At 36.7% G+C, this 25,749-nt stretch overlaps 1 protein-coding gene across 1 annotated transcript in view; it reads right to left on the bottom strand.

The window, feature by feature from the left end:
* Rnf217 (ring finger protein 217) overlaps positions 1-25,749 on the bottom strand; it is a 119,006-nt gene that overhangs the window by 27,353 nt on the left and 65,904 nt on the right. Inside the window, exon 2 of the mRNA XM_048354017.1 lies at positions 8,687-8,920. Within this exon, the coding sequence (XP_048209974.1) occupies positions 8,687-8,920 (234 nt within the window). The remainder of the gene's footprint in view (positions 1-8,686; positions 8,921-25,749) is intronic.

Genomic DNA, 25,749 nt, shown 5'->3' with positions numbered 1-25,749 from the left:
AACCATTTTTTTCTAACTAGATTTTTTTTTTTTGCCAGTCCTGGGCCTTGGACTCAGGGTCTGAGCACTGTCCCTGGCTTCTTTTTGCTCAAGACTAGCACTCTGCCACTTGAGCCGCAGCGCCACTTCTGGCCATTTTCTGAATATGTGGTTCTGGGGAATTGAACCCAGGGCTTCATGTATACGAGGCAAGCGCTCTTGCCACTAGGCCATATCCCCAGCCCTAACTAGATTTTTTTTTTTTTTTTTTTTTGGCCAGTCCTGGGCCTTGGACTCAGGGCCTGAGCACTGTCCCTGGCTTCTTCCCGCTCAAGGCTAGAACTCTGCCACTTGAGCCACAGCGCCGCTTCTGGCCGTTTTCTGTATATGTGGTGCTGGGGAATCGAACCTAGGGCCTCGTGTATCCGAGGCAGGCACTCTTGCCACTAGGCTATATCCCCAGCACCTAACTAGATTTTTTTTAAAGTAGGCAGGGAACGGTTTATAGGTAGTAAGTTTTTGGCAATGGTAGTATCCAATCAGTCTGAACAGCTAACTGCAGTCCTAAGTGTGGACAGCTCTACTAAGTTTTCCTACAAATATAAAAGGGTAAATATAAGTCAGGTGCTGATGGCTCATGCCTGTAATCCTATCTACTCAGGAGATCTGTGGATTACAGTTCAAAGCCAGGCAGGACAGAAAAGTCCCCATGAGACTCTCATCTCCAATTAACTGCTGAAAAACTGGAAGTGGAGCTGTGACAAGTGGTAGAGTGCTAGCCTTCATACAAAGAGGCTCAGGGACAGCATACAGGTCCCGAGTTCAAGTCCCACAATAGACAAAAAAGGTAAATATAAAGAGTATTTAATATGGTAGATAATAAATGCACAGTCCTAATTCTTCTTATTCCAGAGTATCTTCTGGCTAGTTTATAATGACTGGTCTGACCAGACTTAGCTAACAAACTCCTTACCCTACTGGCCATCAGAGAAAAATCATTCTTGACTTGCTTCTTGTGCTAAAAACCCAAGGATTAATAACCAGATGGTGTGGGGGAAAAAAATCGAACAGTTCTAAAAATCACTGCTAACCAATTTGTGGTAGTGTCAGGCCCTGATTACTATAAATATTTTCTTAGTTCTTTTTCAAGGGTCAGATGTAGATAGATTTCAATTCTTGGCTCTAAAATATATTATGACATGGTTCAAAATGAAAGACACTCATCTAACTTATGTAACAGTAACCCCTCTGTACATCACCTTTAAAATATCAATAAAATATATTTAAAAATATTACAGATGGCTGGTAGGCCAAGGAAGCAAACTAAAAATTTTTTTAATAGAACAACTCATTCATAAATGAAGGGAGAAACGCTCCTGCATCCTAGGTATTAGGTAGGACACACTCTTTGTGTAACCAGCTTCTTCAAACCACTTTTATTTCCCTCATACGTCTGTGCCAGTAACAATCACTTGAGAAACTACACTTGTTTTCTACCAGTTACTGCCACGAGTGATGTATGAATCCCAAGAGGAATCAGTGTGTGTCATAAGCTAAACTGACCTTGTGGGGCTGATTCACAGTCTGCCTCTCAATTAGTGTTGTGGTGTCAGGGAGAGCCAGGAGCAAAGGAACATACCAATTATACATTCATGCCAAAGCTTTAAACATGTTTGTATCTGGGAAAAGAAATTCTCAAATTATTTCTACTCTGAGGAATCTTAAGCACATTTTATCATATACCAATTAGAAATGACCTATTGACTCAATGGTGTTCTGAAAGCCTTTCTAAAAATTCCTTCACCATACAAGGAAGTTATATATTTGTATGGCTTTATAAAATGTGATTGCTATCCAGAAGGCCTAGGATCATAAAGGAGAAAAGAGAATACTAAATGTGAAAACATGCAGAGTTTTTCTAAGGACATTTTCCTGGCCTTTATTCTGCTACCTTGTGATGAATCAGAGCACCAGTGTGTAATGTATCACAGGAAGAGAAGGGATTATTAATTTTGCCTCAGGCAAACCATACAGAGAACTGACTTGAACATGTTCCCTGTGAGATTATATATAAACTTCAACTCTGAAAAGGAGGCTTATTTCTTTTTCTTCTTTTCTTTTCTATGTTACACTAGGAATTGGACTCAGACTCTTGCCCTTGCAAGTGCTCTACTGCTTGAGCACTGTCCCCCACTCAAGGAGGCTAACTTCAGTCTATAGTTGGCATGAGAACTGTGCTAAACTCCTGAGTTAAATAAAAGCTTGAAATGCACAAAAGGCTTCTCCTCTCTCCCCTTTTTTCCCATGAAGGACAACAAGCAACTCATATTTCTTTTGCCTGCCCAAACATATTGTTCATTTTTATCTCTTCAGTAACAAATCCAGACATACACACACCATCTGTACTACTGAAGACTTCTGGCAGATCACTACCCCCACCCCCCCACCCCCCCAAAAAAAACACCAAACATGTTTTCTGGACATCACTTTGATGTCCTAAAGGTTCTCTAAGTTTAATACTATCAACAAATTTCAAATCCTAGGAACTGAGAACACACAGGTAAGAGGATTATTGTTTCAGACTAACCATGACAAAAAACTAGCAAGACTTCATTTAAAAAAACAAGTAGAAGCCAGACACCAGAGGCTCATATCTGTAATCCTAGCTACCCTGGCTACTGAGCTGTGAGGTTCACAATTCAAAGTCAACCTCAGCAGGAAAGTCCATGAGACTTTTATTTCCAATAAACCAACCCTCAAGAAAACTGTGGCTCCAGAGGCTCAAGTGGTAGAGCACTAGCTTTGAGCAAGTTATGTTCAGAGACAGAGCACAGGCTCTGAGTTCAAGCCTCAGGACCAGCACAAAAACAAAACAACCAACTAGAGGGTTAGAGGTATGGTTCAAATGGTAGAGTACTTGCCTATAAACATGAGGCCCTCAGTTCAAACCCTGGCCCTACACAAAATCCAAACAACAGAAACAAGCAAAGCAAACCAAAACAAAACCAATTACAAGCTGGGTACAGATTTCCATGCCTGTAGTTCTATGTACTCAGGAAATGGGACTAGGAGGATTGTAGTGTTAGGCTGTTGTAGACAAAAGTTTGATATTTGGTCTAAAAACTAAGTTAAAAAGGCATTGGGGGAGGCTCTGAGTTCAAATGCCAGCACTGTCAAGACAAACATAGAAAAAAGCCAAAAGCTCTATTTCAAACACAAGTAGTTTTCCACTCTCCACACTTGCTGTTCCTCCTTCAGACATGTCTGTTTACTTCAACATCCCATCTAATCTTTGATTCCATCTCTATTCTTTTTGATTCCTCACCCCTTTCTCAATACCTAGGGTTGTTCCTTCTACCTCCTTAGCCTAATAAGAGTAACAACCACAATCTTATCAGGTAGTATATTATGTCAGTCATGATTCTAAGCATTTTATATATGTGATCTTGTTTGTTCTTACTACACTCTTACCACATTAGGTACTATTACTATCCCTTGATTACAAACTGTACTTAAGGTTACAGAGATGGTGCACAACAAGCTGAGAATTTAAATCCAGTTTGAAGTCATTGCGGGGGCCCACCTTTTCTCTCTTAATAAACAATTTCTCAAGGCTTAATATGTGTGTTCTTTAGTGATACTTTCACACTCTTTCCGGTCCTCTCAGTGCTCTTGGTACTTTCACCTATATTTATTCCAGTGCCTATTATTTGTGCATTGGCCATGTATTAGTTCCTTCAGCAAATGCATTTTGAAGGCACACTCTACAGGATATAGTGCTTTGTTACCAGCAGTGAATGAAACCAAGCTGGATCTGGCCTATCCTGAGAGCAATTAGAAAGGGAGACTAAGCAAATAACCACTTAAATACAAAATAAAATCCCAGATGTTAATTGCTATGGAGAAAAACTTTGGATCTGGGTGGTATGCCTGTTTGTAGGCCTCACATGAGCAGACTGGAGTTACAACGTCAACATTTTTTTCCCCCACATTTAACTTTCTTACCAATTGATAGGCAGTGGTGTTGCATTAATAATTTATAGAAAATATTAAGGCTAGAAATGAGGTTTCTAACTGGAAAACTGAAGTTACTCTTATTACATGGTATGAACTGCAGAGTAAAGAAGACTGAAATGTTATGAATAAAAAAGTAAACTTATTTGACCAGAGGCAAGGCTGTCTCTATAAATCTTCCAGGTCAGGAATGTACTTGTTGAATATAGTATGCATTTGATGATGTTAAGAATACAATGAAAGCTCTATTTAAATTTTATTAGAAAAACTTTGTTAAGTGAGGATGTGGAAGGATTAATGATCACCTATAAATTCTGATTACTGATTATTGATAGTTTATTCTCCCCCACCCCCATCTCCCACTCCCCTGAAGTAGCAAAGCCTCTCAGTTACTCAATTTACTTCGCTGGCATTCTACTGAGCCACACCTCCAGCCTGCTTTTTGCTAGTATTTTAGAGGAGTCTCAGAATTTTCTGCTTAGGCTATCTTTGAACAATAATACCAGTGCCCATCTCTGTTCATCTTTTATCTATCTGCTGAAAGTAAAAAAAAAAAAATGGTCTTTACAAAACACTACACAAATAAAATCCTCATATATGGGAGTTCAGATCTCAATTTCATATGAGAAGCATTTGCTTAACTGTAAAATAGTGGTACCAATTTCAAACTATTTTAATCCATGATCCTAAGTGCCTCAGAACCAAGTGTAAAAAGTGCTCAGAGAGTGATAAACCTCATATTGAGATAACTCAATGACTCACAACAGTACCAGTGAAATAAACATGTGGATTTATCAAAAGATACAAAACCCACTTAAGGCTCTAAGTAATATTACAAGATATGTTAAGTGGCTTGGAAATGCTAGATATTAGTGGCAACATTTTTTGTTATTTCTACTGCCTTATGATAAAATTGGTTGCTTTAGAGTACTTGAATTCACTGCTCTTAAACTTATGATAAAGTACAGTATAAGTGGGTTTGGTTATTGAGGAAAATGGTAGAATGCAAAATGTGCATCTGCTTTACCACAGAATTCTACCTTAGTGTCCTTGAGAGTGCTCTCCTGTGAGCCAAATGCCACAGGGCTTACTTGAGTGTCCATGTCAGTGCCCTCCTTTCATGAAATATCCAGACAGGGGTGGCCTCTAATTCAGGTAGTTTTAAATAGTATACAACTTGGGGTTCACTGATGAGAGGTGATACACAAACATTATCCTAAAAACAGAAAAAAAATCATTGCTTAGGGAATTGTGTAAATCATCCCTCAAAAAATGCACTACATAAAATAGAGAAGTTATACACTTTTCCTTCTAGACATGTTCTCTTTTGGGGTGAGTAACCAGGAATAACAAACAGCATCATCCCGACATTGTTGAAATGTACACAGTATTTTCTTTCTGTACTGTATTACTGTTTGGGTCTGGGGTGTTCCCTACAGACCTATGTACTAAAGCCTTCGCCATCAGTTCACAGTGCCACTGGGAAATGGTGGAGCTGTCACTATGTGGGAAAGGAAGGTGGACCATTAGGGTGTGCCCTTGAAGGCATATTGGGATCCCCATGCCCTCCCCCACCACTACTGCCTCCCAGCCTCCATGAAGTAGACAGCTTTGCTCCATGACACATTTGCCATAATGTTTATCTTAAAGCAACAGAGCTAGCCAACCATACACGGCAATCTCAGAAAGTAGAAGATAAAGTAAATGCCTTCCCTGGGCACCAGTGACTCACACCTTCAATCCTAAGTATACTGAAGGCAAAAATCTGAAGACTGAGGTTAGAAGCTAGCCAGGACAGGAAAGTCTGTGAGAGCCAGAAGTGAAGCTGTGGCTCAAGTGGTAGAGTGCCAGCTTTGAGCAGAAAAACTAAAGTAGAGCTCGAGACAGAGTTCAAATTTCAGAACTGCCACAAGAAAACAAACCAAAAAATAAGTGAACCTCTCCTACTTATGTCTTGTTTTTTTTTTTTTCCAGTGACATTAAAAACAATGAACACACATTAAGATTTCTATCTTTTGCCGACCCAGGAGGATTTTAACAACATTTATTTTTATTAAGCTTATCAGGTCCCTCTTCCATATCCATGCCCCAGTTCATGTCTATTCTTTCTGACTTCCTTCTCCTTTCTCAGTCCATAGGGTTGCTGATTCTGCCTCCCTATCACAACAAAGATAACAAGTATTCTAATTTCTAGTTTGTTTGAGCCTAAACTATGTGTGCATCATGTTTAAAAAAAAGCAACTTCTTGTCTCCTATACTCTCCAAAAGTAAACACTTGAATCTGTTATGTTTATGATCTTGGTCCATTTGCCCCTGTTTTTCTTTGTATATACAAGCCAAAAAATACACACTGAGGGAAGCCTCTTGCATATTTTACCCAAATACTTTTGCTTCTCTCAAAAATACATATGTATAGGATGTTTTGTCATTTTTCCATATTTCACTCTCACTTCATATACAGTGTAATAAATTATGATCATCACAACATTACTTTGGATGAAAAATAAGAGTTTACAATTTTACCTGTGTTATACTTGACATTTAAATTACACCTTCTATTATTTAGTAACAATAAGTTTTAAATTATGTCTACTTTGATGCAATTACACATAAATGTATTAATTACCACAAATTCCAATACTATACTTTCACTTTATGTACATTTCACTCTAAATATAGTATAGAAAAAGTTAAATATCCTAAGTCAGAGAATGACAAGTCTTTTTAAAACTACTGATTTCCTGATAACATCAATAACATACAACTGGAACAAAAGTAGTTTGAAATAACCAAAGAATATACAGCATCAAATCGAAGTATCCTATTAAGTCAGAAGCCAACATCACTGTAAGGGGTTATTTTAGTTATACAATTTTGTTATCTCCAAATGACAGCTTTTGTAGAAAATTAACAAAAGATTTTTTTCCTGACAGTTATAGCATAAAAACCAGAGAGGAAAATACCAACTATGAGAGTCAAGCAGTTTCAAAGTCAAATTAGTCATTAAGGGCTGTGATTAACAGAGCAATTCTCTAGCTCATCACTACAACGCAAATGATGGTTGCTCAATCTCCATCTCCTCAGAACTACAGGGTGAACAATGCGGTGACTGCTGCTTCCAAAATACAGAACATGGGTGAAAACTTACCTTAAATGGAGATGACTTCTTTAGAAATGCTGCACCCTGCCATTTGTTGCAATAACAAGGCTGAAACTACTGCCAGAGCTTCATCCATTTTCTGCTTCATTTACTGCAAATGTCTCTACTCTGCTGCCTCTTAGTAACCTAGCGAGGCTTAGAAACTTGGAACACAATTGTTGAGTGGTAGGCTGGGGGCACTTATGCATCTTACAAGCTATCCAGGTAACTGTAGTCAGTACTGCAAGGCCACAGTTACTGCTTTGGTTTCCTGGCCTTGGATCTTGCCCTTCTGTAATAGCCTTTGTGAACAACTGCCAGTGATCTTTCTCTAATGTGTTCAGAATTAAATTCAAATTCCTAAGTGCAATGTACAAGACTTGACATGATTAGTATTTATCTATCTGCCCAACTGCCTCTCCCTATTCTTTTCCCACTCTGTGAAGCACTTGTTTCCAACATTCCTGGACTCAGCCTCTGGGTCTGAACACTTACTCATCCTTGCTCTGAAAAATGCTCTCCAACGTTTGTATCTCTAGAGAGCTATGCTTCCTGGATAATGCATTACTAATGTCCTTGATAGCGCCCATTCCTTTTGCAAGAGTCCGCCAAATACTCAGTGTACCCTAGGTAAAGGGGGACTGGTTGGGGGAGGGGAGCTGTTTGGTTTTCCTAATCATATGGAATTGTCATTTTGGAACATATGTCCCTCTCACCATCTGCTATAGCTAGAGTCATAAGTGACCCCAAAGGTCCAAATGGTAAAATCATGCCCCTAAGGGTGATGCTAGTGACAGGTGATGGAACCTGGCAGCGAGGCCTAGTAAAGGGATTTCTTTAGCTTATTGGGGGCAGGGCCATGAAGGAGATTTTGGTACTCTGGCCATTTCCTTCTTCCTTGCTTGTTAATCACAGGACAAGTGGTTCTTCTCTGCCATGTGCTTCTGCCATAAGCCCGAAACAGCAGGACCAACCAGTCACCAACCAGAACCTCCAAAACTGAGTTAAACCAAGATAAACCTTTGCTCTCTGTCAGGTGATTGTCTCAGGCAATTGTTCCAAAATAGAAAGTTGACTATCACCTTCCTTAAACTTTTAAAAACAATGGCCATGTCACATATGCTTAGTGCCAAGCATATATTGTCATTCTGAATTGGCTGACTAATAAATAAGTAACTTTTCACCATATATCACTCATTATAGACAGAGTAGACTCATGAAGCATTGAAAATCATACTTTGAAAAAGAAAAGAAAAGAAACCCTCAAGGATTTATTTAGTAACTGGTAATGGTCAGAAAGTGCTAAAAACATAACTTTTCCATTAGGTTATTAGATAAAATTTGAACAGAATTGAAGTTAAAGAAAAACATCCTCAAGAGTGCTCTTTTAGTATCAGTCTCTCCCAACATACATGTTCAGAATCAGAGGTAATATATGCTCACTTTAGGTTCCAACAGGGGAAGGAAGCCCATTTGTAGTCCACCATCGATCAATCTAACTTGGCTATACCCACTATGTGACATTTAACCCACAATGCTGGTGAGCATGCTTACTTTGTATTTGCTTTCTGATCTGGAAGGGGTGGGGATGTGTCCTTTTTTCTTAAAGGTTGTAAAGTGCTTGCACTGAGGACATGGCTTGGTGCTGGAATCAATACGGCCAAGTTCCAAGAAATATTTATACTTGATTGAGTCTTCATGGGTTAAATGATAGACCACAGTTGTTTCTTCCAAGAATTCAAAACACTCTGTGATGGGACACTTGATTTCTACTTGGCCAAGTTGTACCTGTGTGAAAAAGCAGATGGAAGAAAAAGGGTCATTGGTTATTAAGTTTCTTTTTTAGTTTTTACATGCAGAATTGATTATTTCATGGTTACAGTAAAGGGTTATCTGTTCCTTTCTTAATTTTAGCTTTTTAAAAATTATTGTTAAGTAACTGTAGAAAGGGGTTTCAATTCATTATGTTATACGTGGAAGGCATCTTAATCAATGTCACACTTTTAATCATTCCTCCCCCCATTTGTCCCAACCCTATCCATCCCCTCAAGTTACTGGTTCCACTTTCACATTAATACATTGAGGATTATGACTATATTTGCCCGCCATTCTATCTGTCTAGTCTTTACCTTAATCCTATCCTCCCAGATAAAACACATTTCAGTTTCTTGATGTTCATTTTGTTAAATCCTTAGTTCTATCCCTGCATATACCATATTATATAGTCAGTTGCATATTTGGGATTGCATATTTGGGAATATCTCACCATATATGTTTTCATATATTTCCTTAGTCTATTTATATTTTATTTTACTAAGGATACCATAATGAATGGTAAACATTCTAACACTGGTATTAGCAGCATGAAATATAATCACTGTGTTTCTGAAATGATGCTTAGGATATTTAAGTCTTCTCTAATCATTATATTGGGAACATAAATGAACCTAAACCCAGGGGGATCACCAAAGAAATCAATTACCCTCCTCCCCTCCTGGAATGCAGCATTCGGATGGTCAGCAAGGCAAACTGCAGGGTAGAACAGCATTCAGTCGCTGTGCCAGCTGAAAGGCATTTGAATTTTTAGCTGTTCTACAGAAAAGTTTAGGCCTAAGCTTTGGGCACATTTTATGACTTCAAAAAAGGAAGAAAGGGAGCTTTGTAAAGTGTTTCTGTATAATATCTGGTAGTTTAGACATCATTACAAAGTGAATGTTCTCCCTGACTCTTCCATGCCAAAAAAATACAGTAAGAAGCTACGGTGTCAACAGTAAACCAAACACAAAGTTGTAAAAAAAAAAAAAAACAAAAACAAAAAACCAAGAAAATGCTTAGGAAAGCTAAAGTAATTTTAAAATTAATTTATATAGGGTACCCCAGAGCTTAGAAGACTAGAGAAGATTATACTAAAATATTACTTTTAGTGTTTGGTGTGGGACAGTAGCTGTTACCACATTAAAGATGACAGTAAGAGTTAAAGTAGGAAATGTGTAAAGAAGCAATTTTTATTTTCTTATGCCAGAAATGAGGTATGTATTCAGGGCCTGAACACTGACAATAAGCTTTTTTGCTCAAGGCTACCACTCTACCCCTTGAGCCACAGCTCCACTTGCAGCTTTTTGGTGGTTCATTGAAGATAGGAGTCTTAAGGACTTTCCTTCCACAGGGTTGGCTTCAAACCATAGTCCTCAGATCTCAGGGTCTTGAGTAGCTAGCCATCTGTACCCTGCTCAAACAACAAATTTTTAAAAGACAAAGAAAATAGATTTCTCTGAAATAAAGAAGGGCTGGAATGTTTTCTTGAGTAGTGAACAATTACTCTTTACATTCACATGTCATAGGAATCTCCTTTGTCTTTCCTAATGCAGCAAAGAGAAGCTCTAAAAGCTTCAGATGGCAAAAGACTATAGTCTTTTGGTTTTTGTTTGAGTGACTCTGATGTTCTGAGAAATCAAAATACATCTACCATTGGCTGGACATAATAGCTCATGCCAGATATCCCAGCTACTCTAGAGGCAGAGATTGGGAGAATCCTGGTTCCAGGTCAGCAAGGACAAATAGTAGAACTTCATCTCACCAAAGGTATGGTGACAGGAGTCTGTGACTAAAGTTATTGGTAGAAAGATTGTGGTCTCCAAAAACAAGTATAAACATATCTAAAAAATAACCAAAGCAAAAGAAGCCTGGCTCAAATGAAAAGAGAGCCTGCCTAGCACACTCAGTGTCTTAAGTTTAAACCTCAGTGCTGCTACAAGAAATCACAAAAACAAACTAATGAATAAATTAAGCCATATCCACTTAATGAGTAAAGCACACCATGAAGACCGAGATAGGACTGGGAGAAATGGCCAAGGGAAGAAAAAATCATCCCAAAGGGTGGGGGTGGTAGTGGTGGTGATGATGGTGGTGGTGGTCGTGGTGCTACATATAATCAAAGTCAACTAAGATCATGCTATCTTTTAACTTTGTAGTTTATCGGGCACAAATTTGAGGAAGCATGGGAGGGAGGAGCAAATGGATACAGGATAACCTAATGACAATAGGCTCTGAATAAATCTGTCAGTTATTGTTGAAAATATAAACTGCTACATAATTTTATATTGTAATTGTATGAAGTGTGGTACAAAGAAATTCATTTTAAAATGTTTACCCTTTATTTACTTTGACAGGTCTGATCATAGTTACAATCAGATTTTATTATTGCACATTGCAGTTTTATATTGGTATCATGTCCAACTATTTTGTGTGTTTGGTTTATTAAGACAGGCAGGCCTCACACTCACTATGTGGTCCAGGCTGTCTGTAAGCTAGAAATTCTCCTACTTCAGCCTTCCCAGTGATGGAAATAGAGGCATGCACCTGTGCCTAGTTTTCCTGTTATGATTTATAACAAGTTGTTCTGCTATACCTCAAATCGTAGGTCCTCAGGAACTTTTCAGATATATTCAAAACTCTTATATAACATCTCAAATCTAGTTTGATGAAGCATATATCTTATATATTTCAAAACGGTAAAATATTTCCTCTTTTAACATTATGTTCACGTTTACCGAACCCTATTCTGAGCCAGGTACTAGGTTAATAACAAGGCTTGCTAGGTGCTTATCAGTAAGAGGCATAAGGACACAGATTGTGATGATGGAATTGGATGGCAAAGCAGGATAAGGAAACTTTGGTAAATGCAGATTTGAAGGATAAGAAGAGGATTCTTAGAAAAGTGTAGGTCCAGATGGGATCTTTAGATCATTGAGACTTGGACAAACACAAGTTAAATCATCACAAGTAGACAGAAGAAAACACCTGGGGAAAGGCATGGGGGTAAGGCAGCAGAGCACTCTAAAGCAAGGATATCCACACCATTACCAAACCTCAACTGCATTGATTTACACAATGAACATAAATAAAGCTAAATGTAAAGACTCAACTCTTTAGGTAAGGGTTTAAAGATGAGCAGCAAGAATGGACCCCAAAATGTGAATATGTAAAGATGAGGCTGTACAGATGAAATTGGACCAGTGCTTAAGAAGAGACAACATAAAATCAACTTAACAAAATCTGGACTTCTTTTTCCTGATAAAAATGGGACACTGTTCAGTTTTTGGTATGTGAAAGATCATTTCTTTACATTAACCACTCACTTGGTCTATTTGGACCCCCTTTAAGATGTTCTTTACTGGGAAACAGCTTGGTTTCGTGAATAAGTGCCTGGGTTTTCTACTCTCTTTTTTTTTTTTATCATTTGAATATGTGGTCACAATGGATGTAGCGATGTTACAACCAGTTAGGGATATGGAAGCATTTAGGCCTTATGGAATTAGAATGTGGTAGGAACTGAAACAATCCAATGCAGCTGAAGGGACCGGATGTTTTGTTACTTTTTCAGAAGTGGATGCTCATTATTTGACCTCACCAGGACACCACCCAACACCCATGAAGCACCTTGCTTTCTACTTCAGTATTCCTCAAATCGGTCAGTAAACATGTTCCATCCCCATTGCACCTTATCTTCCTTTGCTTTCATTTGGTCTGTCTTTTTTTCTATTCTTACTAAAATCTCTGAAATCTGTCCCTACGACAATAAGCCAATGGCCTCAGAAAATATTTTACTGAACACGAAGAAGCAATCAGATACATATTGTTTTTTCTCCACTACTAAATCCATCATCTATCCATATCTATTCCCATCTTTTCTGTCTTGCCTCTGTGTACAATATAGGGCTGAATCAAATTCCAAGGAAGTTACATATTAGTCTCTTGAGACGTCTGTTTAGTAATCAAGTTTCTTGGCCTACTCAAGATCTATATCTCAGATTTTGAATTATTGCGAGTAAACCATAATTAGCAGTTTGAATAATAACTCAGAGAATCTTTTCAATTGCTCATACATATTAATCTAACCTCCCTTTTCACATACAGTGTTACTCATGACCCAAAATCTTGGCTTCTACATGCATATCTCCTTCAGAGTAATTTTTCTCAAAAGATTACTATCAAACAAGGAATCCTGAGTAAGTAAGCTGCTTCCTTTTATTCAACAAGATACACATTCCATTTATTCAAAGACACACTTAAAATTTTAATGTCTCAAAAGTCTAGACTGTTTTGCGTGCAACAGTTGTGAGCATTAGACATACTATAATCAACAGTGCTTTTACTTAGTGTATGTAACAAAATACCACATCCTATAACCGCATATGTTATTTCAGATTTTGGTGGAAAGTGTCTGTGAGACTCATTTCCAATTAGTCATCAAAAAGCCAAAAATAGAGCTGTGGATTAAGTGGTAGAGTACTTGTTAGTCTTGAGCAAAAAAGCTGAGAGACAGAGCCTAGACCCTGAGTTCAGGCCCAGGACTGGCACACAAAAAATACAATAAAAATAAAAGCACATCTGATAGAATGGTTAATTAAATAAAGCTAACTTACATATGCATTAGCGTACATACTTACTTTTGTAGTAAGAAAAGTAATTGTTTTTCTCTTAGAAATTTCAAATCTTATATGATCATAGCTAGTGAGCTGTTGTGATCTCTGTTAGGACTATCCTAGATATATACTAATTATTACAAATGAGGGAAACCATGGAATCTGTATTTCTTTAGGTCTGGCTTACTTCACTTAATATGATTTTTCCTAAGTCATTCCATTTCCTTATGAATGGGGAGATCTCATTCTTTCTGGTGGAAGCATAGAATTGCATTGTGTATATATACCACATTTTCTTGTTCCATTTATCTACTGAGGGGCATCTAGATTGGTTCCATATTTTAGCTATGGTAAACAATGCTGCAATGAACATGGTTGTGTTTGTATCTTTAGTATGGTCTTGTTTGTGGTCATTTGGGTAAATGCCCGGAAGTGGGATTGTTAGGTCATAGGGAAGCTCTATGTTTAGTCTTTTGAGGAACCTCCATACTGCTTTCCAGAGTGGTTGAACAAGTTTACACTACTACCAACAGTATAGTTCAATTTGCTTTTGGCCGTATCCCCGCCTGCATCTGTTGTTATTAGATTTCTTGATAATGGCCATTCTAACTGGGCTGAGATGGAATCTCAATGTTGTTTTGATTTGCGTTTCTTTTATGGCCAATGATGTTGAGCATTTCTTCATGTAAGCACATATGATCGTATAAGATGATGTTAAGTAAAATGAACTCCAACATATGGAAACAAGAGGGTTTTCTTTGTTGTTGTTGTTTTTAATGTACTATGTGAAGTTACTTCTTTTTTCTTTCCTTTTTTGTTTCCCGTGGTTTATCCTCTTTGTCACTGTATTTTAGTTTGGTATTCTGGTTATTGTATATAAGTTTATCAGAATTAGGAAGGGAAGAGGAACACTAAAATGGTGAGACAAAGGACAAAGGTGAACCAGTGCAACAGCAATACTCATAAGAAAATATGTTGGAAATGAACTGTACAACTTAGGGGAGGGAATTAGGGAGTGGGAACATGGGAGAAAAATGAGAGAAGGGTAACAAGTTTGACAAGAAATGTACTCACTACCTTATGTATGTAACTGTAACCCCTCTGTATATCATGTTGACAATAAAATTAAATTTAAACAAAGTTATCAACTATCATTGACCATAGCCATCTTTCCATAAAATAGGTCTCTAAACTCCTTCCCCCCATCTGGTTTCCTTTGGTCAATCCTCCCCACAAATCCTATCCCAGCCAGCCTGTGGTTATTATAATTAAATTCTTAGTTTCTTTGAGTTCAGTCTTTTTAGATTGTGTATAATTGTGACTATGCAATAGTCTCTCTGTGTGTGGCCTATTTAAGTAACCATAAATCATTTAGGTTCATCCAGAGTCATAAGTGACAGGATTTTCTTCTTTGTATTTTATTTTTTAATGTAATTTTGTTGTTATTATTAAGGTGTTATACAGAGGGATTACCATTTTACAAGTCAGGTAAGGAGTACATTTCTTTTTGGACAGTGTCACTCCCTCCTTTGCTTTCCTCTATTTTCTCAGGAGTTGCTTCTTTCTAAAAGTCTAAAAACTATCCTATAAAACTAAGTGAATTATTAAGCCATGAAAAGACACAGAGAAGCCTTTCATGCACATTTCCAAGTGAAAAAGGCAGTTGGGAAAGACTGTACCTTACTATGGGGAAGGCAAAACTATGCAGGCAGGAAGGTTAGGGGTTCCCAGTAGTTTAGGGTAGAGAAAAGAGTCAGTAGACAGAACATAGGCAAATTTCAGTGTGTTGAAGCTACTCTCTATATTATAACAGTGGTGGATACATGCCATACATTTCTCGAAATCCATAAAACATACAACAGAAAGAGTGACACTTTACGTTAACTATGAACTTCAGTCAGTGCTGCATCAGTCTCAGTTCATCAGTTGTAACACACACACCATACTTAGGCAAAATGACAGGGAAGGCATGGTATATGTGAACTCTCTGTACTTCTGACTCATTTTTCTTTAAACCTAAATGGCTCTAGAACTAAAGTCCATTAATTCAAAATACAGAATTAGATTTAAATATTCCTAACTGTAATGAATACGTATATGAAAAGGAATATGTATATGGTGACAGTATAAAATATATCACTACAAAGTCTGAGTGTTATAAATAGCATTATGTAACACATTTGACAACCAAGATGAAATAAAAAAAAATCTGTGAACAGCAAACCATCAAACTTAAAAAAATAAAAACTATCCTATTGAATATATTTAACCTACATACTTTAATTATTTAACCTATCGATTTATATTGAGGTTAATTCCACATCTTAGGTATTATGATCAATGATGTAATGAAGATGTGAGTGCTGATGTCTCTTCTATATATTGATTTAATTGCCTTAGAACATTTATATACAGTAGTGTGGTTTTGAATCATATGACTCCTCGTACAGCCCACCCCCCATCTCTACGTCACCTGCCTCTCTCTCCCTTTGCCAGTACTAGGAACAGGGCTTGGACTCAGGGACACATATTCAATTGGCTTACTTTTCTAGCTGATGCTCTGCCAATTGAAGGACTCCTTCAGGCAAGCTTTTTGCTAGTCAAGTGAAGATTTAGTCTTGCAAACTTTTCTGCTTGGGATAGCTTTGAACAGCAATTCTTCAGGTCTCAGCATCCTGAGTAATTAGGAATATAGGCACAAGACACTGGCGTCTGGCTTGTTATTTTAATATTTTGGGGAATCTCTATTACAGTGCCATCTAAAAGGGTTGTGGGAACATACAGCCCCATCATCAGTGCATAAGAGCTCCCTTTCTACACATCCTCACCCACACTTAATTTCCATTTTAAAAATTAAAAAAAAAATCAACTGGCTGTTTGAAATAAGCCATAATCCCACTGAGGTTTTTTGTTTTGTTTTGTTTTGGTTTTTTTTGCCAGTCCTGGGCCTTGGACTCAGGGCCTGAGCACGGTCCCTGGCTTCTCTTTGCTCAAGGCTAGCACTCTGCCACTTGAGTCACAGCGCCACTTCTGGCCATTTTCTTTATATGTGGTGCTGGGGAATCGAACCCAGGGCTTCAAGTATACGAGGCAAGCGCTCTTGCCACTAGGCCATATCCCCAGCCCCCCCACTGAGGTTTTAACTTCCATTCAATGATGTAAATTATGATTAGTTATGATGGACACTTTTTTATATACCCACTGGTCATCTGTATATCTTTTTTTGAATGAAACCAAAGGGACTTGAAAATGCATGTAAGAATGATGGGCGCAATCAAGATTGACTTTGGATTCTTTTTCTTTCAATAAGCTGATGACTGGTGTGTGCTATTTATTCAGTAAGTTCTAATAAGATATTATTTACATGGATGTTATTTCCTGAAAGTGATTTGCAGTCATTATTTATAATAATAGGAACAAAGATCATTCATACATCAAAAGTATACCAAGTCCTACAAAAGTATATACGTAAAATATAATAAGTCACAAATCCTGCTTTCAAGCTACTTGAGATTTCATCAGAGTTGATAGTTTCTGCAGCTTGGGCTTTGACAAGAGTAACCCAGTTGATATTTACCTAATGTTTAAAAAATTCCTTTATTAGGAATGTAAACATATATAAAAGTTGTCAAGGGGTTGGGAATATGGCCTAGTGGTAGAGTGCTTGCCTTGTATACATGCAGCCTTGGGTTCAGTTCCTTGGCGCCACATATTTAAAAAGCCAGATATGGCATGTGGCTCAGAGGTAGAGTGCTAGCCTTGAGCAAAAAGAAGCCTGGGACAGTGCTCAGGGCCTTACTTAGTTCAAGCCCCAAGAATGGAAAAAAAGAAAGTTGTCAAATTGCGGTCATAAATCCTTACGTACTTTTTTCCAGTTTAAGCAATTGTTAATGTACAGCCAAGCTTGCTTCTCCTGTGCTCTGACCTGTGTTGTGTGATCCTCTCATATTATTTTGAAGCAAATACAAACATTACATCATTTCATTCACAAACAATTCCATATGGACCTAAAAAATAAGAAGTGTTAAAATATAACCAAGCTCTATCAAGTATCTCCCAAAATGTGTTCTTCAATATCATATTGACATTTAAAGTGTATTATCTAACTCCTGTTTATGAGTTTTTACAGACTTTAATACATTTAAAATAATTAATTTGCATTTCTGTTGTGTTCACTGTTAATAACACTGTTTATATCACTGGAAAACAATCTAAACATGTCTATTCTTGTAGGAATATATATTATATATACATATATGTAACAATCTGTAACATGTCTAGTAAGAGTCATTATTACCTGTCTAACACCTGAGTTGGATGCTAATTTGCCACTTGAGAGAACTCAAAAGTAATTTACTGACTCAGGCGAGTAGACCTCTGAAGTGGCACAACAATCAAAATCTCCAAAGAAAAGGACCAAGAAGAACATTAAGTCTTGGGATCAAATCCTCAGTTTGTCCAAAGTATGGTTTGACTTTGGTCTTTTTTTTTTAACTTGACCTCTTGTTTTCTTAGCAGGTGCTGTACCACTGGAGCCATGCCTCTCATTGATCTTTTTTTTTGGCCAGTCCTGGGCCTTGGACTCAGGGCCTGAGCACCATCCCTGGCTTCCCGCCCCGCCCCCCCCCCCAAGGCTAGCACTCTGCCACATGAGCCACAGCGCCCCTTCTGGCCGTTTTCCGTATGTGGTGCTGGGGAATTGAACCGAGAGCTTCATGTGTAGGAGGCAAGCACTCTTCCACTAGGCCATATTCCCAGCCTTGATATTAAGCCTTGATATTAAGTGTTGGTCATGAGAAGGAACACAAAATAGCTCTTAGCCTTTTGCTAAGGCTATGACAAGGAATTTCAGATTTTCTCTATTCAGAAAAAAATAGAACATGCTAATATGAAAGAAGATAAGAGAATAGCAAAAACAAAAAAGAACAGTAATTATGAATCACAAGCACTTCATGCCCATTGCTTACTTTGTGGAGCCCTGGGGAAGGAGGTCGGGGAGAGGCTGACTTTTAGGCTCACTGACTTTCCTGTAACTTTACTATCAGTAATTACAGGAGGATGGAAGCTCTTGTGACACACATGCTTTTGTGTTTACTCAGATGTTACTACAGAGCTCTGTGTAGCTGTCTTTGATATTTGTAAAAAATGATGAAAATATAAAGTCAAAAGTTCTCTCAATTCCAAACAATGCAAGTGTAAAGAAAGCTACACTTAAGACACAACAAATAAAAGCCAAATACCAAACACAAAAAGGGAACAAATAACCAGAAGAAAAAGGCATGTTATCAAATAGAAAACTTCAGCCCCAGGTGTCTTGCTGGTAAATTCCCCAGGCATTTTAGGATGAAATAACACTACTGTTACACAAGCACTCAGAGAAATAGGAAGGTTAGGAGGGTGAAGAGGAAATCATTGCACAAAACTAGTCATTTTTGTGGGTCAGCAGAAACTAATACCAAAACCAGCAAAAAATATTGCAAAACAAAATATTGGTAAACTAAACTAATACAGAAAAGAAGATGTCATGATTTAAAGGCTCTATTTCAAAAATACAAAGTTGGGGTAAAAAGTCCACTGATGCAACTCACCCATTAGTAAAGAAGAAAATCATGTCATTTTTCCAATACAGGAAAATGTACTCGATAAACTCATATTCATTCATATTAAAACTATTGCAAAATTGTAACAGAAGATTTCCCTTAATCTGATAATAAGAAAACTTACAATAAACATTATACTTGGGAAATGGCGATTTCACTTTAAGAGTAGACACTGAGTGGCATGAAAAAAGGAAGAGAAGATTAAAAAATTATAAATGTATTAATTGCTGCCAGTGATGGAAATTAAAAACAATCTATAGATACCATTAGCATTAGAATATAAATTTATCATTTACATTTTGTGCTAAATTGGTCAATATACAAAAATCAAAAGTGCTTTTTAGGTCCTCACACATGCTAGGCATGTGCTCTGTTACTTCTGCCACACCCTACACTCTTTTTGATTCATTTATTTTGTGGACAGGACCCTGTGCTTTTTCCTGGACTGGACTTGACCTCCATCTTCCGATGTACACTTCTGGTTAGTTGAATAATATGACAAGTGTTCTCGCCAACCATTCCCAGTTAAGATGGGGATCTTGCTAACTTTTTATTTGGCTAGTCTCCAACTTTAATTTCCTTGAGCTCTATCTCTTGATTATCTGGGATTACAGGCATTAGGCATCATGCAGGGCTCAAATATACTTGTATATATACTAGTAACCAGAAGCTTAAAGTTGCATTTAAGAAACAATAACATTTGCAGTACAGTAATATCAAATATAGACAAATGTAACAAAAGATGTCTACCTCTCCACATAGTGACATTCAAAATACTTTGAGATATATATAACTTTACCTAATAAGTGATGAAAATGTTCAGACAGGAATTTAAAGGGGCAATAAAGGCTTCTTGCTTAACTATTATGAAAAATCATAAACAAAATCTATTTCTCTTTGTAGAGTAACTACAGAGATGTGCTGTTACATGTAAGCAAACACTGCTTTTTAGAAGCAATAACTTATCTGATTCTTTGAGACTCTTATTTTAACCAGTCCATAAAGAATATTTCCCTGAAGGGGTTTTATGCAAATTACTGAATAAAAAAGAAAAATGTAAAGCATATATTCAGATAAAGAAAATAGGTACCAATTAACTTTGGAAAGGCAGATTTTAAAAACAGAGTAGATGTTTGATTAATCTTTAGAGGAAAATAACCCGAAGAAGAATTTTCACTTTATTCTGTTTAAATGCTATAAATTCATGTTATCATTTATTGAAATCATTATTGCACTTTCATGTAACCAGAAAAAAGACCCACTATGCAGGTAATTTCTTCAAAGAACTATGAGATAGGAATCAAATACAAGGTCCTGGCATTGTTTATATGGACATACACAGTATACTTTCTTAGAAATAAAATAGTTCATCTCAAATCATGTCATTCTGAGACATGGTTTTACTTATAAAACCTCCCCAATTGCACATACGTTAACACTTTAATTCTAGCTCAAAAACTATTGCCTTAAAGTTAAAAGGGCAGATTCCAGAGTCAAACTGGTTTTGCCTCTTATTTAATTATGTATCCTGAATGTCCTCATTCCCCAATATCCACCCGCAGCTGTAAAACTAAGGTGGAAATAGCTCAAAGAAACTGGTGAGTCAGAGACCTGAGTCCATTTACACAGAGCCCTCAAAACAGTGTCAGGTGACAGGGAATAGTCAACAAAAGTCAGCCTATATTTGTCTTCCTTGATATTTAAAAGCTGGTATTTTACATAATTAATTTTGGAAATTAAAAACTCATGCTCATTACTCACTTTAGAAGATCATTTTGAAATCTGCAATCATTCATAGTCATAATTCAGCATTCACATTCATAATTCAGTCTTCTCCCTCCAGAAACATTCACAAAAATATAAAGTACAAACTACAGTGTACCATAGTAGATATGAAGTGATAGAAGAAATAATCTTCATTGGGTGAGCAACACAAATTAATATGTAGCACTTCTCCAGTGAGAGGAAATCTTTAACAAATTTGCTGAGATGTCAATATCAGTAAAAATGAAGCAAGAAAAATGACAGATAATAGTGCGTGAAATGACTCTGTTTACAAGTTCCTATAATTTCCTTCTTTATTGATTTCTTTTCTTAGTGCATAAACATGCTTAAATGTCCTAAAATGCAAAAGGCAAACAGGGAAAAAAAAACACTGGCAGTATACTTACACAAAACAATTATATCTTTCTAAAAATCATAAAAAATTCTCTTAGCAACTCTAAATTTTGCAAATAAAAATGGTTTTAAGGTACACAGGCACTGGTGCTGATTCAAGCATGAGCACATTTAAGGTAACAGACACAGGGAAACTATTACAAAATAGACATGTTGGCTCAGAAACATGATTAGTAGCTCCCGAAATCTCTTCCCTGTACACAACAAAGTGCTTTTAATTCTCACTTGGGTCTTACAAAATGTGTTTACCAAATATTTGAAGAAATGTTCTTTCAGACTTCTCAAGGCAATTACTTGCTTATTTAACTATTTCTATTTCTTATTATTTGAAATGTCTTTTCCTGGATTTACTTATGCTTATGTTATCATTACTTTTACTGATTTTATCTAGTGGTTTATAGTTAAGTTGACTTTGATTCTTTGAAGTTTATACCTTGACGTGGTATGACTGGATCATAAAGAATTTTATTTTTAATTTTCTGAGGAAAGTTAATGGCTGGACTAATTTGCATTCCTATATCAGCAAGGAATAAGAGTTTCTTTTTCCTGTCATCCTCACTAACCCTTGTTTTTTTGTTTTTGTTTTCTTTCTTGATGATAACCTTTTCAATGTGGTTGAGGTGGATCTCAAGATAGTTTTGAGTAGCATTTTCCTGAGTAGCATTTCTCTTCATGTATCTATTAGCATTTATACTTCACCAATTGCAGTGTCTCTTCAGTTCATTTGCTCCCCACTTATTGATTGGATTACGTATTTTGGTATTTACCATTTTAAGTTCTTTATATATTCTGGAGGTTAACCTTCTGTCACATAAATATCTGAGAAAGCTTTTCTCCCATTCTGTAGGCCATCTCTTCATTCTGTTGTGTGATTTCTTTTGTAATCTTTACTTTGGCAAAAGGATTTTTTTTTATTTGCTCATTGCTTTTTGGTTTTATTTTTTTTCCTTATTTATTGTCAAAGTGATGTACAGAGAGGTTACAGTTTCATACATTAGGCCTTGGGTACATTTCTTGTACTGTTTGTTACCTCCTCCCTCATTTCTCCCTCCCCCTCTCCCTCTCCCTCTCCCTCTCCCTCTCCCTCTCCCTCTCCCTCTCCCTCTCCCTCTCCCTCTCCCTCTCCCTCTCCTCTATGGATACAATCCCATTTGTCAATTCTTGATGTTGTTTCCTGAGCTATTGGAGTCTTGATGAGAAAAAAAAATAATTGCCTATGTTGATATCTTAAAGTTTATCCCTATACTTTCTTCTAATAGTTTCAGAATCTCAGCTCTTCCATTAAAGTCTTGATCCATTTTGAGATTTATTTGTTTTGTGCAGGAAAGTGGGATAGAGGTCTTGTTTCAATCTTCTAAGTGTGGATGCCATTGTCCCAGCACTACTTAAAAAGCCTGTCTTTTTAATGTATGGTTTTGGTGCCTTTGTCAAGAATCAGATGGCAGGACTTGCTTAGGACTGCTGTTACTGTCAATAAGGCTGCTTTGTTACTATGACTGTATTATAGTTTGAAGTCAGGCATTGTGATTCCTTCACTGTTGCTCCTTCTACCCAGGATTGGTTTTTACTCGGGATTATTGTTTCCATAAGAACTTCAGGACTGGTTTTCTATTTCAGTGAAAATGTCACTGGAATTGTGATGGTGATTACACTGATTTGTGTATTATTTTTGATCATGTGGGAATTTTAACACTGTAAACAATACTTATTCTACTGACCTATGAGCAGGAGAAGGCTTTTTATTATCTACTGAGTCTTCTACAATTTCTTCTGTGCTTTATAATTTTCATTGTAGAAGTCTCCAATATCTTTGGTTAAGTTATATAACCTTCTTCTTAGTATTTCTGTATTTTTATTAAAAGTTTGTAAATGCATACGTGTGTGTGTGTGTGTGTGTGTGTGTGTGTTAGGTGGACCACCATACATGATAGATCCAGAACTGGTAGCAAACCCAGCAACCAAATGTTTGGACTGGTCTTGATAACCGAATATAGCATTCTACTTTTCTAAACGGAATTATAAGTAGTATTTAAGTTAGTATTTGAGCTCAATTCATACTTTAGCATGAATGAATTCCAGGTGTTCTAACCTTCTCTGATGTCCCATAGACAAAGCAGCTATGTCTTAAGTAAACGAAGTCTTATGGGAATCTCACCTTGTAGTGCTGTCATCATCTTAGCTAATCCACAGAAACCAACTTTCCTTTTACGTACATTACTGATTTCAAAATAACTTTTTTACTTTAAAAAATTCACAAACTTCCCTTCTTTAAAAAAATCATTTCTTAGAAAAATATTTGTAAAGCTACATTTAATCCAGCCTTGTCAGTCTTTAAAAGGTATGTTCTGTATTTTACTCACATGGTCTCTCTTTTTACTATACTTTTATTTAGGAATTTAAATGGATTTTTCCCTTTAGGTTTGGGTCTTTCAAAATTGGCAAGTATCACTGCTTTCCTAGACATGAAGCCCAGTTAACAGTTTTTAAACCTAAAAACAGCCTTTCAACAGAGCCTTTTCATGCTACAACAAAGTATCTTTGTGCTCCCTGCACTCACTTCCAGGAGTCTATTTCTTACCTAAAGCTTTTACATTCAATAAGTAAAGAAATAATTTCCTCCTTCTTGGCTTGTACTCATTATTTCCAGATATAAAATACTGTTTAGTATAAAGGGCCAGATTTTCCTTTCTATCTCCCCCAAACAAAACCAAAGTGCATTTAAATATTAAAAGAGAAAAGAACATATGTTTCAGACTGACTTCTTTGATATTGCAATTTTAGTTTCTTCAAATAAGAGGAGAAAATTTATTCTAAATAGATCAATCTTTTTCTTTACAAAAAGACTGTAAGAGAAGTGTCAATTTACTAATAAATGAATATACTATCAATTTTACTGACAGTTGGAAACAAATTTTAAAGGATTGGGGCTGGAATATAGAATGGAAACATTTTTTAAAAGCTAGTCTATCTTTGATTGAACTTAATTTCTTTGGATGATCATAATGTACCTTTGATCTCTTGCCTTTTTTTGGTCAACAAGGCAATTTTATATTTGAATGGGAAACATTTCAGATTTGAGATTTTACTTTTTGTGGTGCTTGAGATCAAACCCATGTACTAGCACATATTAGGCAAGTACTCTACTACTGAGCTACATCAGCCGCAGGCCTTAAATGTAAAATTCTTGATTATGCAATAATTCACTTAAGAAAACTAGCTAAGATAATTATATAGGAAGACAGTAAGGTAAAGGTGACATAAGATGGCTTACACGAACAGTAACATAATAACAAAACATAATCCAGTACTTTAACAGAATAAGCAAAAAGTAAAACTGAAACCCAAAGCATCAAAAAAAAAATTCCTACCAAACCTTTCTATTTATTGTAAGATAAATAAGTAAGAGTATTAAAAAGAGATTGGGTTAAGTGTTTTCTTTTTTAAATACAGGAAAATTTGTATTAGTTATTTCCAGTTTTATTTTATGTTACCTTGTTTTTATACTTAATTGTATACGTCCATGAAACATCCCAAAAAGTAAATCCTTTTGAGGAATATAGAGAGTGATTCTATACATCTGTTTCTGTCTACCTAGCTCAAATAATCCTAACCTAGAATCTTCAAATTGTCTTTTATATTGTGTTTACCTGTGTACAGTTAGGGGCAGATACTCCTAATTCACCACATACCTAAAGGATTATCAAATCAAACTAGAGAGGTTAAAATAAATAAGCGAACTCCACTCCATTTGTTCATTCAATAGGTTCACTTGAAAAAGTGAATATATTTAAATGTCAAGAAATATAAAGAGGGGGCTGGGGATATAGCCTAGTGGCAAGAGTGCCTGCCTCGGATACACGAGGCCCTAGGTTCGATTCCCCAGCACCACATATACAGAAAATGGCCAGAAGCGGCGCTGTGGCTCAAGTGGCAGAGTGCTAGCCTTGAGCGGGAAGAAGCCAGGGACAGTACTCAGGCCCTGAGTCCAAGGCCCAGGACTGGCCAAAAAAAAAAAAAAAAAGAAGAAATATAAAGAGAAGTGGTGTGGTGGCTCAAATAGCAGAGTGCTAGCCTTAAGCTAAAGAGCTCAAGAACAGTGCCCAGGCCAGGAGTTCAAGCCCAAGGACTGATCAGACAAAAAATATATATAGAGATAGAGATAGATAGATATATGTATAAGGAAATATTTAGTAACTACATCCCAGACACTATTACTCATATTAAAAAAAACAATACCACTGTATTTTAGTGTATTTCTTTAAAATTTGCTTTCACTTTTTCATCCACTAAGGGAAAATGTATGGGTTTATATGACCCTCATCCCTCACAATTTCAGGTTGTCTTCCACAAGGACAAGCGTCACCTAGGAGACCTCACAATTCCTGATGAGTCCAGGGACTGAATATGAAACCTT

Source organism: Perognathus longimembris, chromosome 9 (assembly GCF_023159225.1).
Source record: "Perognathus longimembris pacificus isolate PPM17 chromosome 9, ASM2315922v1, whole genome shotgun sequence".
In the NCBI taxonomy this organism is placed as follows: domain Eukaryota; kingdom Metazoa; phylum Chordata; class Mammalia; order Rodentia; family Heteromyidae; genus Perognathus; species Perognathus longimembris.
The sequence above is the reverse complement of the archived record's forward strand: the minus strand, read 5'-3'. Positions and strand labels throughout refer to the sequence as shown.